Source organism: Frankliniella occidentalis, unplaced genomic scaffold (genome assembly GCF_000697945.3).
Source record: "Frankliniella occidentalis isolate FOCC.00 unplaced genomic scaffold, Focc_3.1 Scaffold10, whole genome shotgun sequence".
NCBI classification, from domain to species: Eukaryota; Metazoa; Arthropoda; class Insecta; order Thysanoptera; family Thripidae; genus Frankliniella; species Frankliniella occidentalis.
In genome coordinates, this window is record NW_026267140.1 from 1,404,902 (window position 1) to 1,421,675 (window position 16,774).

The window sequence follows — 16,774 nt, forward strand, 5'->3', positions numbered from 1 at the left end:
GGGGGGGGGGCATCTGCAGGAGGGACGGGGTCCAGATCGTGATCAAAGATCAGATTGCCCAGAGTTGTGGGGAGGGAGCAGAAAACGCATTATCTAGGAAAGGGAGGATCTCTGCAGCGACTTCTGGAGGAGAACTCATCATGAGGGTAGGGTGCTGGCACGGCCCACAAACGCTCCGGTGCCCCGGCAGCGGCTGCCAACAGATTAGACGCCTCTCCTGGACTACGCGGCGGCGCAGCACCGCACAGCACGGCGCAGCCCCGCAGTCGGACAGGTGCCAGAAGGATGCCCATTTTTTAAGCCTTTCAAAAAATTCCACCGGACCGGCGAAACTTTCTCCGCAAGACTCGAGGGCCTCGCCATCGCGCATCGAAATCGCATCGCAATTTACGTACGGCAATCCTTACGCTACAGATCAGGCTGAAATGTTTAATACGAAAAAGCTATTATTACTTAGGATTGATTATTGATACTAGCGTTATTACGACTTTCGACTTTCACGTTGCATCTCGTGTTGCACAAACCTATTCACACTTTAGAAGCAGAACACACGCACGTGACGGGCCAGCGTGGCCTCCTCACTGCGTCGGGGTGGCAATTATTGGCCTGACTGGGCCCGAGTGACGCGGGACGCGGGCCGGCGCGGGACGCGGGCCGGCGCGGCGGGCCGGCGCGGGACGCAGCGCGCCGCGTCGTTGATACGCTCCGATCTGACCGCGACCGCCGCCGCGCCACGCCACCGCGGCGGGCCCCGCCCCGCCCGGCCGCCCTGCGCCTCGAGCCACACCACGCCGCTGTTCGCGGCTAGGACGCTACCAAGGCTGTACGTATCCAGGAGCTTCACCATCTAGTAAATTCCCCCCACCTCCGGGGTGGACGGAAAGCCTTATTCTGCTCAGAATCGTGTCATTCTCCGAGGCATCTATGTGCATCCACCCGCATCCATAACAATTCCGCCGAGCATGGGCCTGCGATCGAAATGGCTCGTCAGTGACCCAGCGCTCAGAGAAAAACTGCAATCCCCGGACCACACAATGATCCCCTTCCCCTTCGTCGCTGCCCCACCACCCGGCCGCCAAGACCAAGCCGACCCTCACCCATACCCATAGACCCTCACCTACCGCGGATATGTCCGCGCCCCGCGAGAGCCTCCAGGACGCTCATCAGGAAAGGAGGGCAAGGCGCTGACCACCGCCCCGCGCCACGGTGCGGGTGCAGCCGGCGGCACGCTCAGAGATAAACCGGATAAACACAGAGATGGCCACCAGCTTCTGTGTACTCTTTCTATCTATAGGTCGGTGGAGCAAAGCCGTCCCGTCCCGTCGGGGCGCAACGCGACTCTCCGTTCTACTCTTAGCCACCGTGTTCGGTGTTTGGCCTCGCAGTCCGGGTGGTCCGGGTCACCCGTTTGTCCTCAAAACACAGAATTCTTCCCAGTTGTTCAAAAATAAATCAAAAGCAGATTGTAGAGCGAATGCCTAGCAAGAGACGAAAAGAGGGCCATGTGAATCGAGTGCACTGAGAGGATTTGCGGTAGGGTTGGTCAGGGCGGGGCTAGGCGGCCTGCGGACCCTGCGGACCCTGCGCAGCCGAGACACGCGAGACACCGGAGGCAGCGGTCCGGGCGCTGTGGTCATGCCCCCTCCACCTCCACCTCTGGGCAGACGTCCTGGACGACTGCCAGTGCATGCACGTGGGACGCTGGGAGGCAACCACCAGGGCTGTCACTGTTGGGGGTCAAAGACACGGCTGCGCGCGCGAACACACACACACACACACACACATACAGGGGCAAGACATGTAAGTGAGGAGTCTGCTTGCTCGCTAAGTCATGGCTATACACCCCGCTGCATCACACCACCACGGATGCTGAGTGGGCTTGGGGGCGCCATGCACGCCCGGAGAAAATTCCCCAACAACGCTTCCACACGTTGGCACGCGTTACACTACAGGACTACAGGGTGTCCCAAAGGCAGCATATCTTTTTGGCGGAGGAGGTGGTCAACTACTGTACAGCCAACATAGGCGCGTCCGTGGGTTGCCTACTCGTTCGGGGCCATTCTCGATAAGGCGCCAACGGTGAGCGACAAGCCCGAACGCACGCATGCGGGACACCCAACCCACCCTTCATTACCGGGGTCCCAGGGCCAGCCTGTTTACCCCGGGCCTCGCGACAGGGGGACGCGGCCGCCCTGCAGCTGTCAGAGAGGCCACAGTACCGTGGCACTGTGATAACAGAGCTGCATGGAACATGCCAGACGATGCAGCAGCTGAGCGCGGGGCGGGGCGGGGCGGGGCGTGGCAGTAGGGTGTACCAGGAGAACGAATGCCGCCGCCCCCACCCCGAGGCGACACCCCGACGCCACCGGACCGCCGCCCTAAGCAAACACCAGCTCATTGTCCCCGTAACTTTTCCCACGCACACACACACACACATAACAAAGTTTGCCCAGGGCCAATAACACCGCCGTGGCGCAGCGCACCGAGACCTGCAAGGTATCTTTTAACCGAACTGCAGAGCCATTCGGAAGGGGCGCGCTTGACGGCTCCTTCATGACCACGCAAAAAGGTAGCTCTAGGCCACATTTCTAGCGCGCTGTTTTCATCATTTCTTGCAGTACGCTTTCGGGCTAATGACCTAAACATGTTTGTCCTTTATTTTGGCGCGGAAGCCGAAACCTGCCCGTGTTTTCAGAGGGGTGGTGGGTGGCGTAGAGCTCTTGCCCTGTGGGCAGGGCAGGCCAGGGGCGGGCAGGAGAGGGGGACGAGGGCGGTTGTGCACGGTGTCGCCTTACAGGCGTAGCAGCCGCAGGACACCACAACGCCCCGCCAGCCCCGCCACGGCGAACCATGTCAGGTGTGACGGTGTGCCTATAGGCACATAACCTGAGTGACAACCGTGGTGTCACATACTGGCAGGGAGGGAAGGCCTCATTCGCCTCAGAGCAGGGACGGGGAGGGGATGGTGGATGAACGTAGCCACTTTTGGACTTCCCCGAGAGTGCGAGAGTGTACTGTTTGCCATGGGCCGACAAACGCCCTGGAAGGAGGGGAAGATGGTTTCGCACCCACACCAGCGCCAGCGCCCTGTCCCGTCGAGAGGGAGGAGGGGGAGGCTATCGCACCGCCTTTACCTACTTATCGGTGGAGGCCGGGGAAACGGCACGAGCAAACTTCAACTTGGCAGAAAGAGAAAAGTTTGCTGGATCAACACAAACAAGCAAGTCAGTAGCAAGGACTGACCCGGTGGTCGTTGGCGAGTCGGACCATCGCAGGTACCCATACCCATCCCATCGTGCAGACATTGGCTGACGCCGCTGACTGACGCCGCTGACTGACGCCGCTGACTGACGCCGCTGACGCCAGCGGGCCAACAAACTGCACCACAGTGCGCCTCGCGTAGGGCCGTACGGGGCGCGGGCTCGCGGGCCCGCGGGTCTCCGTCGGGCGCCCCCAGCCCCCCCGGCCCCCTGCACCGGAAATAAAGCCCGAGGAGGGGCGAGACACGCGCCGGCACTACGCACGTACGACGCTGCGCGACACATCCTGCTGCTGTCAGCCCCGATCTTCTTGCTCTCCAATTTAGCTTAATGCATTGTTCGTGAATGTGACGAAAATACACCTCCGCGAGTAGGCAAGGATAATGGGAATGCATTACAAAGCGCCCGTCTCGGTCCGGCTCGGCACTCAGTCAGTGCGGTCAGTGCAGCTGCCTTCTTTGTGGAAAACCTCACTTGCAAAAAAATACGCAATGAAATTGCGGGTTGACAAACATAGTTACTCACATGCTTTAGATGCGGCGTCAGGGACCTTGGCCTTCTCCAGGTCCATCAGCAGGTACACGTAGATGACGCCGTACGTGTTGATGATGCCGAACAGGAGGCCGTTGCAGAGGAAGGACGCGGCCAGCACCATCCACGCGCGCGCGCCGCCGTCCGGCGGGCACGACGCCACCGCCGACGCCGCGGTCACGGCGCCGCCGCCGTTCCTGGTCGCCGCAGCCTCCACTTCACCCATGTTGGCTCCCGTCATGTCGGCGGCCTGATCGGCGGCCTGCTCCTGCTCCTCGGGGCGGCGAGCTAGCGAGGCGCTCTGCTGCCCGGCCACAGTGAATGAGCCGGCTGCGGGCGGCCCGGGCCCGGCGCCGCCTTGTCGAGGCCCGCCCGGCTCGGCCCGGCCCCGGCTCGGCCCCGGCCCGCGGCCCCGGCTGGGGCCCGGCTCCACTCGTCAGCTGTCCCCGCCCCGACCCCGGCCGCTGCTGGCTCCCTCACACGCGTCGCACTAGACTAGTATAGGACGCCGACCATGCCCATGCCCACAGCGGCGCGGCGTGGCGTCGCGCTGCGCCGCGCTGCCGGCTGGCCCAACATCGCGCAGAGTCTAGGTCCACCGAACCCTCCGCTGCTCCTCGAGGCCGCGTTCTCGGTGCCATGGGGGCAACCCCGGGCAGCCCCCCAGGGCCCTGTCAGGGCACCTTAGCCCCGGGCGTGACTCGACCGCGGGCTGCGACCATGGGGCACCGTGCTGGGCTCCGTCGGGGGAGGAGGCCACCTCGGGGTGAGGCCGACGGGGGCTCCCAGCGACACCGCTCCGAGGCAGGCAGTAGTTGTCGCTAACCCCCGCAGAAGAGCGGTGACGTCTAAGTGACGTAGACAGGCCGCATATAAGGCGATAGAGCCCAGATGACGATCGCGTCTTCCTGCAGTCTGGAAAGGAAGCAAAAATAGCGACGCATGAGCCGAGCGCAAGTTCATACTCTAAACTCACACAAACAACAATGATTTACAATCCCTATATGACTCCTGCGTCCTATCACTTTGTGGTCAGCGATAGGGGCATTCAGTTCGCTATTCTGTTGTCGTTGCCTTCAACGAGTGGGTGATCCCCGGGCTCCCTTGAATCCCCCGCGCCCGGCTCGCGGCTTATCGATTCCCCGCCGTCCTCGGCCGCTGGCGTCCTCTGGCGGCCGGGCGGCCAACGAGCAGCAGCACTGGGTCACCACAGGGGCCAGCAGCGCGGCCAGCCCGGCCAACCTCACTTCCTATCAGCTGATTCGGGTGGCGGGTGGCGGGTCCAGAGTCGTAGGGTCGCGGGCCTCAGCGGGCGAGAGGAACATGACACTGGCAGGAGAGCTGCAGGACAGCCCGCGTGAGTGAGATGCGAGGCGTTTCAGAGCCACGGCGCGGTCGAAGAGACCGTGACAAATGAGAAGAAAACGGCTACCAGTGATTATCGACGGAAAAGCAATTTCCACAGCTCTTTGGATGAAAACAAATGTTTGAGTTGTTCCCTCATTACTTTGCCCATTTCACCAAAAACCCTCCTCGCATCCCCTGAGTTTCGTTTAATTCTAGCTGATAAATTGAGTTGGACAGAGAAAGACAAAGAGGTAGGCTTGTTTCCCGAACAGGCGAGACACGTCATAGTCAAATTGACGCCGAAAAGGAAACAATCAATGCCACGCAGCAAGATCACTGTAGCTTGCGAAATGATTCAACGCACCTTGTAAAATCACAGAAACAGGTTCGTTCGCTACTCACCTGCCCTGCTAGCGGCCCCGCCCCCACCCCGAGTCCTCGTGCCACACCCGGCTGGACGGTGTGCAGTCAAGTTCAAGTGCAGACCGGCGTGGGACGGAGCCTGGCCGTGCTCGTGTGCTCGTGCAGCAGCTGCGGCATCTGCAAGCCCCTGCGGAGCTTGGCGGAGGTGCTGCTGCCGAGGGCTCCGCTCAGCTGTCTGCGCAGCTGAAGGTCGAGGTCGCGTCCGTCGTGCGGCGGGACCCCCCGGTACGGGCGAGGCAGGAGAAAGAGGTGGGGGCGCGAGGGGCAATTCGATCGGGGCCTGCTGGACTCCCCCTCTGAGCCCTCACCCCACACTTGCCTTGGTGGCGGTAGATTCAAGCCCGAACTCGGCTCCAAAGCAGCACACCTCCACGGAAAAAGTTTCTTGTACTGCAAGGCCTGGTCTTGGATCTTATGGAGGACGCCAATTGTATCTAAGAACGCGAGTCTTGAAATACAAGAAACTTTTCTTTCTTCTCTTTTCGTGCGGCCGGAAGATCATCTCATTTTGTCCTTATGACAGTTGTATCGTCCTAATGCTTTTAAGAAGAAGCGCTAGTCGCGAGGCGGTGGGTAGCGAGCTAAGACGCTAGTCGCTAGGTGATACATGGTCCCAATTTTTGCGGTGGTTGGGGAAGAAGTCACAGGCAAGTCGATTTTCCTTGTAGCCCCTAGAGGCTAGCGCGTGATTTCTGCCCCAATCACCGCAAAAATTGGGACCATGTAGCACCTAGCGACTAGCGTCTTAGCTCGCTACGCACCGCCTAGCGACTAGCGTCTAGAGACTAGCGTCCGAGCTTCTTCTTAAAAGGATAGACCAACAGAACTTGCCTTTTCTTGGCAACTTACGGCGCTTACAGAATGAGAGCTGTTACCGAACAAGAACCTAAAGTACTGACGGCAGTCTGCGCGCGCCAATGAAAGCGCCTGCAACGCGCTGGTTAGGCCAGCCCGCTAAGCAGCTGTGTGGGGCTGGCGGCCCGCCCTCAGCGCCCAGGCCTACGGCATTAGGATGCTCCTAACCATTATTGAACTTCAACTAAAAACGTTTCCCTTGAAGAACAATTTGTACTCTAAAAGGTGTCGTTTCCAAGCCCATATTTTGCACGGCCTAAATTGTACAATTTCCTTTTTATTTTCTTTGGTTCGTTCGAGTTTGCCTTGATCAAAGCAGGAAGATATTCACGCTACTTTTTATTTCAATCTGAGTTTGGTCCCATCTCAATCACCATCACTTTTTTTTTATGGTTTCACTGATTTACTGAGGTGGGGTGATGTGCCTAGCGCCCCCCCCCCCCTCTCCTTACCCGTAAGTAGAGTCAACAAGGTGTTTCTCACCTCATTCGCTGATCCGCCTGTATCGAGTCAATCAATCCCAGGCACGGCACGTGCCGGGCGATAAACACCGGCGTCATACAGTAAATCCAACAGCAAGAGGCGTTTCTAGTGAAGTGTTCCTCACAACAACCAAATGATGTCATTATAAGAACTACCGCTTTATCAAATCTTTTTGGTGTACGCGAATGAAAAAGGCGATGATTGAATCGGATTCGATGGTAGAAGTGCCTTCCCTTTGAGATGTCCAACAGCGTGTAGCGGGCTTTAAAGTATAAGGTTTCTGTTTGGCATTATTTAACTTTTGAAAGCTCCGGGTGTCAAATCAAAGTGACCATTTAGTAGTGAAAGGTCCAAAAAAGATTTTAATCGCCCCCAGGAACCGCCGTAACCGGCAGTTGGGCAGTTCCACGACAAAAGAGACTAGGGTAAGGTGCCCTAATGTGGCCACTGTCCATTGATGGCCACTTTTCTCGATTTCCAGCCAATCTGGTCACTTTACAATCTTGGCCTTGAAGTTGTGTTCTAGTAAGGTCCCTACTTGGGCATAATAAACCAAACTACTTCACATCGTTGTCTACATGACAAGAAAAAGGGGTGGCCATCATTGGGCAGGCCCATTCTTAAGGTGGCCATCATAGGGCATCTTACCCTACACTATAATTTGGGGGTGTCTCAAATATATACGCCAAAAGGCGTATGCTACAGGAACACGAGCAAAATTCCGCCCATACTTTTGTGACATCTTTCGGCGTATAGATGATTCTAGACATCTTTGCCCATACTACTCGCACGGCACATCCCCTGTTTTGAGGATGCAGGTGTGACGGTGTGTACAGGGCGTGAGCGCCCTTCAGAGTGTATCCATCAAAGGGCCTCTGCTGTGCCGCAGAAATGGTATGGGCAAAGATGTCTAGAATATGTACGCATGATGTACGACAAAAGATGTCTTAAAAGTATACGCCAAATGTCGCTCGGGATCCTGTAGCATACGCCTTTTGGCGTATACATTTAAGAACCTCAAATTACAGTGAAGTGTCACTGATAAACCAAGTGTTCAACTGCTGAACACTTGTAAGTGTGCAACCACAAGTTCAATACTTGCAAGTGTTCAATTCAGTAGTAGTACACTTGCAAGTTTTAAACTCGGTATTTGTGCACTTGTAAGTGTTCAACTCTCCTGTTGTACACTTCTCTTGATCGGGTGCTTACTGTGAAGTAAGTGTTCAACAGAGGAGTTGCACCCTTATAAGTGCACAAATACCGAGTTGAACACTTGTAAGTGTACTGCTACTGAATTGAACACTAGCAAGTATTGAACTTGCGGTTGCACACTTGCAAGTGTTGAGCAGTGGAATACTTGGTTTATTAGTGAAGCAATTCTAGGGTGTGCATCTTACAAGTTCTACACACTGAAAGCTTATGAAAATTGTTATTCATAGCTTACTGAGTTCTGTGTACGTGCTCTGCATACGCATTTTTTTAATACGCTAGTATGAACAAATTTGTTCACACCGGCGTATTAAAAAATGCATAAGCAGAGCACGTACACAGAACTCAGTAAGCCATGAATAAAAACGTTCATAAGCTTTTAGAGTGTACCGATAGGTCCGAAAAAGTCCGCTGAAGGTGTTTTCGACTCAGAAAACTCAGTACGCCATGGGTGAGTGATGCCCCCTCCCCCCTTACTCTTTCTCTCTCGTACGGCTACGCCTTTGACTCGGGCAGCGACAACTTGCTTTGATACGGCAAGTGGTTCGTGATCCGGGATCATAAAACAATCAATGATCAGAGCGCAACGGCCTGAGAGAAGGGCGTCCTGATCCGAAGGAACGCGGGCGCAATCGTAAACGGGCCACTCCATACCTTGTACCGTGGACTGTGTATGAACTGCACGAAGCGCGAAGTGGGGATCATTAAATAAGCTCTACGAAATCAAATAAACATATTTCTGAATTGGGAGTTCGTGCGCACGTCCACCTACCCCCCCCCCCCCGCCACCCCCTGCACGCGCGCTCGCTGATGGGAAAGGACCTGCTGCAGGTGTCGGTATGCAGTGCCGTCACACAGCCCATTCCTAGGACGTTGCCGCCCGCCAGGCTGCCACCAGCGCCTGGGCGGCCAGGCACATATTGCCAGGGCCAGAGAGTTCAAGTGCGACAAGACGTGTACCAAGAACGTGTAAAACATGCATCAGATATTCTGATGTATCAATCTCCTTCACAAGTCCAGTGCTTTGTGGTCGTGGTAATGAGAACCATGCCCGATATGTGCCGCGAGCACCCCGCCCCCCGAGTGCCCGTGGCCATGCCGGGACACGATCGTCGGCGCACAAACCGAATTTATTTTACAACCCTCTAAGCAGCGTGGTTTGCCGATAAGAGGTATAAGTAGTTGGGCGGCACGCCTCGAGGTTCAGTTTGCGTCAACAACTTGCACCAAAGCGACACAATGGCCAAAGGACCGGCCTACCTCACCTGCCTCGCCGCGCTGCTCGGGTAAGTCCTGACGGATGCCCTCAGTCGTTCTGACCGCTCCAGCATATTTCGTGTGGCATTAGGGATCGGGATCGTCCAGAAAGTACGTCATTTCTCTCATATTCATCCGGCAAATTACGGGCGCTCGGCGCCTGCGAGGAGCAGGGTAGGCACCCCCGCAGAGCACGCGTGCATTGCAGACAAGACGTTGCCTACCTATCAGGCGCTATCGGAGCTTGCTCTTCGCTCTTTCACGATGACGGCGAATGACGCGGCGGACGTACTTTCTGGATGACCGCTTACTTATTCCGCTGAGGGAGGGGGTTGAGGGGGTTGCGTACTTTTTTTCGGTGAGGCTAAAATGATGCCCACTAAACGAGAGGCGGGCGGGGGGGCATCCCCATGACCAACTACTACTGGCAGAGAGGAGAGGTCGAAAGTGTGTTTAAGTATTGACTAGGGGTTGCTATCGTGTGCCATGATTCATCTGTCCCTCCGCCATCAAGGCCCTTCTAATCCCCCTCCCTTTCCAACTCCTTCCCTCAGCCTCTCCTGCGTGGCACATGGCTACGAGATCAAAGCAGTGACCAAGCCCGTAATCATGTCGGAGAGTCCCTACTGGGACGACATCACTAACACCGTCATCTTCGTCGACGTCATAGGCAAGCTCGTTCTGCGGTACGATCCAGCTCATCCGGGCGACCTCAAGAACATCAGCTTCAGTAAGGACGAGAATTAAACCGAATACGAATAAGATCGTGAACTTGAAATCGTGTCATTTCCGTTCTTTACGTGGCAAAATTAACATTCGTACAAATTGACACATTCAGTGTGGTGCGACCACAATGTGGTCATGCTTTGTCGGTTTCTCCAACCCATAGAGCGCACAATGTACAGCCGCCGTACTGAACATGTGTAATGCCGGTTAATGCACAGTTCGTACAAGTTGAAAGTAGTGCCATATCAACTTACGTCGCGGCTAGAGCTGAAAGATTTCCAGTGAGGAAGGAATCATCTGCATCGGCAACCTCATCACCGATCTTTGGTTGACAGGCAACCAGCCCGGAAAAGTGACCCCCGCCGTACCCGTCAGAGGGTCTGACGACATCCTGGTGGGCGTGGGTCGCTGCGTCTTCCTCGTCGACGTGGACTGGGGCGCCCCGGGGAAGGCTGCTGTCGTCAGGAGCGTCCGAAACCTGAAGGAGGTCGAGCCTGACCTCCCGGGCAACCGCTTCAACGACGGCAAGGCGGACAGTCGGGGCAGGTTGTGGATAGGTAAGACCCGTGGCCGGGGGAGGGGACCTCTGGTCTGGCCACCCGTGACCATCACACTACGCGACTCTTTCGCCGTGCCCACACAGGCACCATGGACGACAGCCAGACCTCGCGCCGGCGGCGGCGCGGCGTCAACAAGGGCGAGCTGTTCCGGTTCGATCTGAAGCGCGACATCGAGGGCCGGAGCGCGAGCTCACACGTGGACACCAAGACGGTCGTGGAGGAGGGGCTGCAGATCCCCAACGGCATGGCGTGGACGCCTGACGACAAGACCTATTACCTGGCCGACTCCGCCACCAAGGCCGTTTACAGCTTCGACTTCGACGCCGACCAGGGCGTCGTGTCCAACAAGAAAACGGCGTTCAGCTTCGCCGCCCACGACGTCCCCGGGGCGCCCGACGGCATGACCCTGGACAAGGACGGCAACCTGTGGATAGCGTGCGTCCATGGCGGCCGAGTGATTAAGGTAGACCCGAGGTCCGGCGCGCTCCTCCAGACGATCGTCATGAACGTGACGAACCCGTCGGCTGCCGAGTGGGGTGGCCGGGACCGGGACGTTCTTTACGTGACCAGCGCGCGCTACAAGATGGACGCGCGCCAGCTGGAGCGCGAGCCCCTGGCCGGCAGCATGTTTGCCATCACCGGCCTGGGCACGAAGGGCCTCACCAATGTGCCCTACGCCGTCAACGCGGTCGGTGCTGCGAGCACCAACAATAGGTACGGAATCACACCTAAAACGACGCCATCAAAAAATTGACGTAATAAAAAAACAAGGGATACGTAGAACACAAAAGTAAGGAATGAACTCGTTCTTTCACTACAAGTATCGCCCTTAGTGTAGTGGGTAGTGGGATTATCTGCAAAGTGCGTCCGGCATTTGCCGTAAGGAACGACAATGCAAGCACTCTTAGCGCCTGACAGGTAGGCCACACATTGCCTGCAATGCATACGTGTCATGCGGGGTGGCCTGCCATGAGTCTTGCAGGCGCCGAGCTCCCGTCACTTACCCATTTACCGAATGAATCTGAGAAAAACGGACGTACTAACTGGACGATCCCTAAGAAAAGCAAAGGTACCGTTGTCAGTGCAGTATCAAATCTTTTCCGTGTCAGCTTCGCTTGCATAACTTAGAGTGCGAGGGTGCGGGTAAAAAAATAATTGGCGGTGGGGCGTACTTTCCACCTGCCATATTTCCCAAACTGTTGATCGTAGACGAAATTCAACCAAATTTTCGTATCATCTACTAAGTAAAGCATCCGTATCACCTTGCAAGCAACATGCTATTGAAAAGATGGCGTTCCGGTCTCAAGGGGGAATACCTCACTTTTGCACCGCCCACGGCGCGATGGACAATGATGCAGCTTCTAGCCGCCTTTTATTTCGTTTTCAATTGCCCACGCTCAACAAACCGGGATCTGTTCAGAACCTCCAATACACAAACATTACTACCATGTCTGTAAGTGATGTGGGTACTGAGATGAAAATAAGCCTCTTGATTACACACCACTCATTCTCCCCAACACTAAAAAGATGTGGAGAGTGAGTAAAAGCAAGCGCTGTCCTAGCCATGTTGTCGTTTTGGTTTATCCCACTTCCCCGGGTCCTTTAACACAGCCACAAGGCATTTGAACATAGTAGAGTGCAAATACCGCAGTAAATAAAAATCTTTGATTTACTATAGACATCACCCTGCAGCTTGTCACATTTGTAATTCTTCTCTTTTTCTGTTCAGAGCCGGCTCCAATTCATGTAAGCTCCAGCCTGTGTTTTTCTGGGTCATGGCAGTCCAGTTTGCCATAGCATCGATCTTCTCTTCATAGTATTCAAGCCTGAAGAAAACACTTTTTTTACGATTTTGTACCTAGAACTAGAACCTAATTGATTTTATACTCATTTTTTATATTAAAGAACCGAAAATATGCATGTTGTGTAGACTGACAAACACCCTTTCACATTAATGGCTCATGGGCATCACAGGCACTATGTGATCATTGCACATTAAATGGCGCCAAAACTTTAAAATTAAAAGGGATGATAGAAACTAGAGAATATTCATGAAAGTCATTTAATAGCAATACACATTAAAAAACTCCGAATGCAATATGCAGAGAATCGCCACGTATCTTAGGGCATCTTACAATACACGTCATATCTGCCTCTCCTCAGATACCAAAAGTCCAGGTTCCACAAAACAATGAACATATTTCTCCAAAACAAAAATAAATTTAACGCACACAAGCTTTCTTTTTGATTAGAGTCTCTACACAAAGTTTGGGAAGAAGACATGTTGAAGTGCATTTTTCACTGGTAGGAATAAATTCCACACCATTCCATTTGTGCATATGCAAAATGCGTACATGCGACATTCACACCAACAATACATACATCAAAGAATAATTGCCGTCAAATGACTCCGTCATATAAAACGATCACACACATTCATACAAAAAACACATACAGATGCTCACATCCTGAATTTAAAGAAACCTCAGAAAAAAGGACCACATGATGTCATCAAACCATCTGAATGAAAAATAAAATAATGTGCAGAAACCGAAAATGAGTTGTGGATGCCAGGTAGGGTTGTAGATCATTTTTTTTTTTTTTAACTTGTTTTGCTGTATTGTTTCTTTTAATCTTTCTTGATAGCCTGTTTGGCCTGGTGAGCCTGAAGGACAGCAACTGCTTCTTCAACCTATGACAGAATAGAATCCGAATTATAAAATGGAAGTTAAGCTAAGAAATGAGATTGATTACCGTACATACAGGAGATATAAATTGAATATTGCATTCAGCAAAATACTTGCCTTGGCCTTCAGGGATTCATGGTGCTCCAGCATGTGAAGTAGCTCTGAGTTATCAATTTCCAGCAACATTCCAGTGATTTTGCCAGCTAAGTCAGGATACATGCGCTGAAGGAACAGAAAATTCAATTAATTAAACATTTGTGCCCAGAATGAATTTAATACAATAATTTGAACAGTTATTTCATTTCAATATTTAGGAGCTCGAATGCACAAAGTATGCACCCAAAACAGGAGAAAAAATTTCTAGGCTTCAAAGAAGGTGCATAGTATTGAGTGGGGATGACTGATATGCACTGTATAAAGCTAGTGGAAAGTCAGCACAAGTTATACACGCTAGACAAGCCACTTGCTTAAAATTTAATTTGGCAACTTTTCGGCACTTAGAAGACTGAACAATCAACTAAGTAATTAAAAATTGCGTTAAATTGCATAGCATTGCAGCAATCGCGTCCATACCTGAATGAGTGGGAAGAGACGCTCTCCAAGCATCTGCTTCTGGTCGTCGGGATTGGCCACAGCCAACATGGTGGCGGTCAGAGGCTCCTGGCCCTGGATGTGCACAGCCTGCTGGGCGGCACCTTGCTGAGGGCCCATGCCAGGTTGGGCAGGGTTACGCACGTTGGCGGTGTACTTGAACTGGCCGGCGCGCTGAGCAGCCTGCGCAGCTTGGGCGGGGGCCTGTTGGGCCGACTGGGGCACAACAGCGGGGGCGGATCCCATGGGGCCGCGGGCACCCTGGGCCATGCCGGCCGCCTGCTGGTTGGTGATGGGTCGGGCAGACATAGCTCGGCCCATGCCGCCGGGTCCGGGTTGAGCACTTGGAGGGCGGGGGCCGCCGCGGTAAGGGCCAGGCATGTTGGGGAAGGCTGCAAGCAAGATAACAGCTCAGCAGAAAGTTCAACAAATTTAAGAGGCACCATACAGACACGGAGACTCAACAGATTAATCAAAAGATGAACAAACGCTCTACACAGTTGCCTTAAAATGCCCTGATGAAAATAAGCAGGGTGGTTAGATCTCTCACCTGCTTGTTGGGCTTGGGCATTGGGGCGGACTTGAGGTTGGGTGGTCCAGCGGGGTTGAGGGCGCATGGGCATCTGGGCCGGGCCGTAGAAGCGTTGAGGTTGAGGGATGGTAGGTACGAAATAACCGCCCGCACCGCTGGGCTGGAAGATTTGCTGACCCATCTGCTGGATGCGCATGTTGGCAACGCGCTGCATGTACTGGGAAGCCAAATGAGCCTTGCGGTCCTCTTTCCTTTGGGCAAGAGCCACATAGAGGGGCTTGGTCACCAGAATACGACCATTCATCTCAGTCACAGCCTTGGTTGCCTCCTCAGGTGAGGAGAAACACACAAACCCGAATCCCTTGGAACGCCCCTCCTCCAGCATGACCTGGTGAGCAAAGATATTATGAGAAAATTGCAAAAGTAAACAGGTAAACAATCAAGTTTGGGACATTAGTGCCAAGTACCTTGGCACTGGTAATTGTTCCAAATGGCGCAAATTCCTTGCGAAGTCTGTCATCATCAATGGTGTCGTCAAGGTTCTTCACATACAAATTCACACCCTGGTAGCGGTTGAGCCTTTCAATCTTCAGTTGCTCGAACTTGCGTTTCAGTTCGGTTTGTCTCTCCATTTTCTTCTGTGCGCGGCCAACAAAGAGAGGCTGGAAAACAAACAGTAAGTTACAGATGGTAAATTTAAGTTAGGTGACATTTCAGTTCCAATGAAGATATGTCAACAAACCTTGCCATCCATGTCTTTTCCATTGAGTTCATCAACAGCTCTCTCAGCACTTTCAGGATCTTCAAAGGCAACAAATCCAAAGCCACGAGATTTACCATCATCGCGGCTCATGACTTTGTGGCTAGTAATAACTCCATACTTCTCAAACATGTCTTTCAGGGCTTCCTCTGAGAAATCTTCAGGGAAGTTCTTGATGTACACATTGGTGTACAGCTTGGCCTTCTCGCCCAATTCCTTTTCGCGCTCCTTGCGGGGGATGAACTTGCCAACGAAGACCTGGGACAAGAACAGACAGTTGTCAGTTTTAGAGATGCTTCAAAGGAATTATATCAGGAACAACTGAAATCGGGAAACCTGTACACAGCTCATGAATAGCCTTCATAAATGCTCATTAAAGGCGAATATCACTTGCTAGAAAATTACTGTGGCAATCTTTCGGCACTTAATGGGCATGAAAGTCAACTAAGTAATTAAAAGATTGCGTGATTTCAAAAGCAGAAAAGTTTTCAATGAACTGAATGTAACTTAAACTCTAATGACAGAAAATATTTTTGACTTTGAAAGCCATTGAATATTTTATTTGAGAGAATCAAGGAGATAAAAGGGATATCTATAAGGGATATATATTTATTAGCAATCCATACCTTCTTGCCGTTCAGCAACATTCCGTTGACCTTGTCAATAGATTTATTAGCGGCTTCCTCAGTCTCAAAGTGAACAAAACCATAGCCTTTGGAGGCACCAGTCTCGTCTTGGGCAACCTGGACAGTGAGTGCACATTGGAAGCAACAGTCTTAGGAGTATGTATCGCAGAAAACAGAAGTTACTTGATTTAAGAACTTACTCGACAGCTCAAGATGTTACCAAAAGCAGAAAAGGTATCGTACATGGCCTTGTTGTCAATACTCTTGTCAAGGTTCTTGATAAAGACATTTCCAACGCCAGACTTACGCAGAGACGGATCTCGTTGAGACCACATGATACGGATGGGTCTGCCCTTCAGTACATCGAAGTTCATGGTATCCAGGGCTCGCTCAGCTGCAACAGAAATCAACAAATTTAATGCAAATACACTACCACGCCTGATATAGAAAAACGACCGGTGGGACGCATCACTGAAAATGGCGGTTAAGAAACCACCTGAAGGAAGTGAGGTTAGGGTACCAGTAAAGCACATGGCTGGGGCCTAACTTACCGTCGGCCGGTTGTTGAAAATTCACATAGGCGTAACCCAGGGATCGACGGGTGATCATGTCACGACAGACACGAATGGAAAGCACCGGTCCAGCAGAGGAAAACTTCTCAAACAACATGGCCTCAGTAACGTCGGGGTGCAAGTCCCCGACGTACAGCGAGGCCATTTGATAATTTTGGCCACTCGGATTCATCTTGGCGGTGAGGCCCTCAGCAACACTTCAAATCTTGATGAGCAATTATTAAAAGAGCTGAAACTCCCCCAGGATGCCGGCAAAGATCCTCAAATGTGATTCCAGCTTGCTTAACCCCACGTTGCAGGACACGTAAACAAACCTCGCTCACGTTTCACTATTTCCTGTTGCTTTTTCTTAATT

At 53.0% G+C, this 16,774-nt stretch overlaps 3 protein-coding genes across 3 annotated transcripts in view; 1 reads left to right on the plus strand and 2 right to left on the minus strand.

The window, feature by feature from the left end:
- Positions 1–5,765, minus strand: part of LOC113210712 (monocarboxylate transporter 10) — an 8,554-nt gene extending 2,789 nt beyond the window's left edge. The window contains exons 1-2 of the mRNA XM_052277438.1: positions 5,541–5,765; positions 3,786–4,706 (exon numbers count right to left, since the gene is read on the minus strand). Coding sequence (XP_052133398.1) covers positions 3,786–4,032 — 247 coding nt within the window. The 5' untranslated portion in view covers positions 4,033–4,706; positions 5,541–5,765. The remainder of the gene's footprint in view (positions 1–3,785; positions 4,707–5,540) is intronic.
- A 3,472-nt stretch (positions 5,766–9,237) lies between these two features.
- Positions 9,238–12,569, plus strand: LOC113210704 (regucalcin-like). Its single transcript, XM_026428809.2, has 5 exons — positions 9,238–9,394; positions 9,920–10,095; positions 10,427–10,648; positions 10,735–11,365; positions 12,381–12,569. The coding sequence occupies exons 1-5, from the start codon at positions 9,348–9,350 to the stop codon at positions 12,466–12,468; spliced, it is 1,164 nt and encodes a 387-aa protein (XP_026284594.1). The 5' UTR covers positions 9,238–9,347; the 3' UTR covers positions 12,469–12,569.
- Positions 12,570–12,699: 130 nt separating this feature from the next.
- On the minus strand, positions 12,700–16,774 carry LOC113210703 (polyadenylate-binding protein 4-like). The gene is made up of 9 exons (XM_026428808.2): positions 16,399–16,774; positions 16,048–16,241; positions 15,848–15,964; positions 15,204–15,479; positions 14,929–15,123; positions 14,480–14,849; positions 13,912–14,321; positions 13,456–13,560; positions 12,700–13,343 (listed from the first exon to the last, which is right to left on the minus strand). Exons 1-9 carry the CDS (start codon positions 16,589–16,591, stop codon positions 13,281–13,283), a joined length of 1,923 nt encoding a protein of 640 aa, XP_026284593.1. The 5' UTR covers positions 16,592–16,774; the 3' UTR covers positions 12,700–13,280.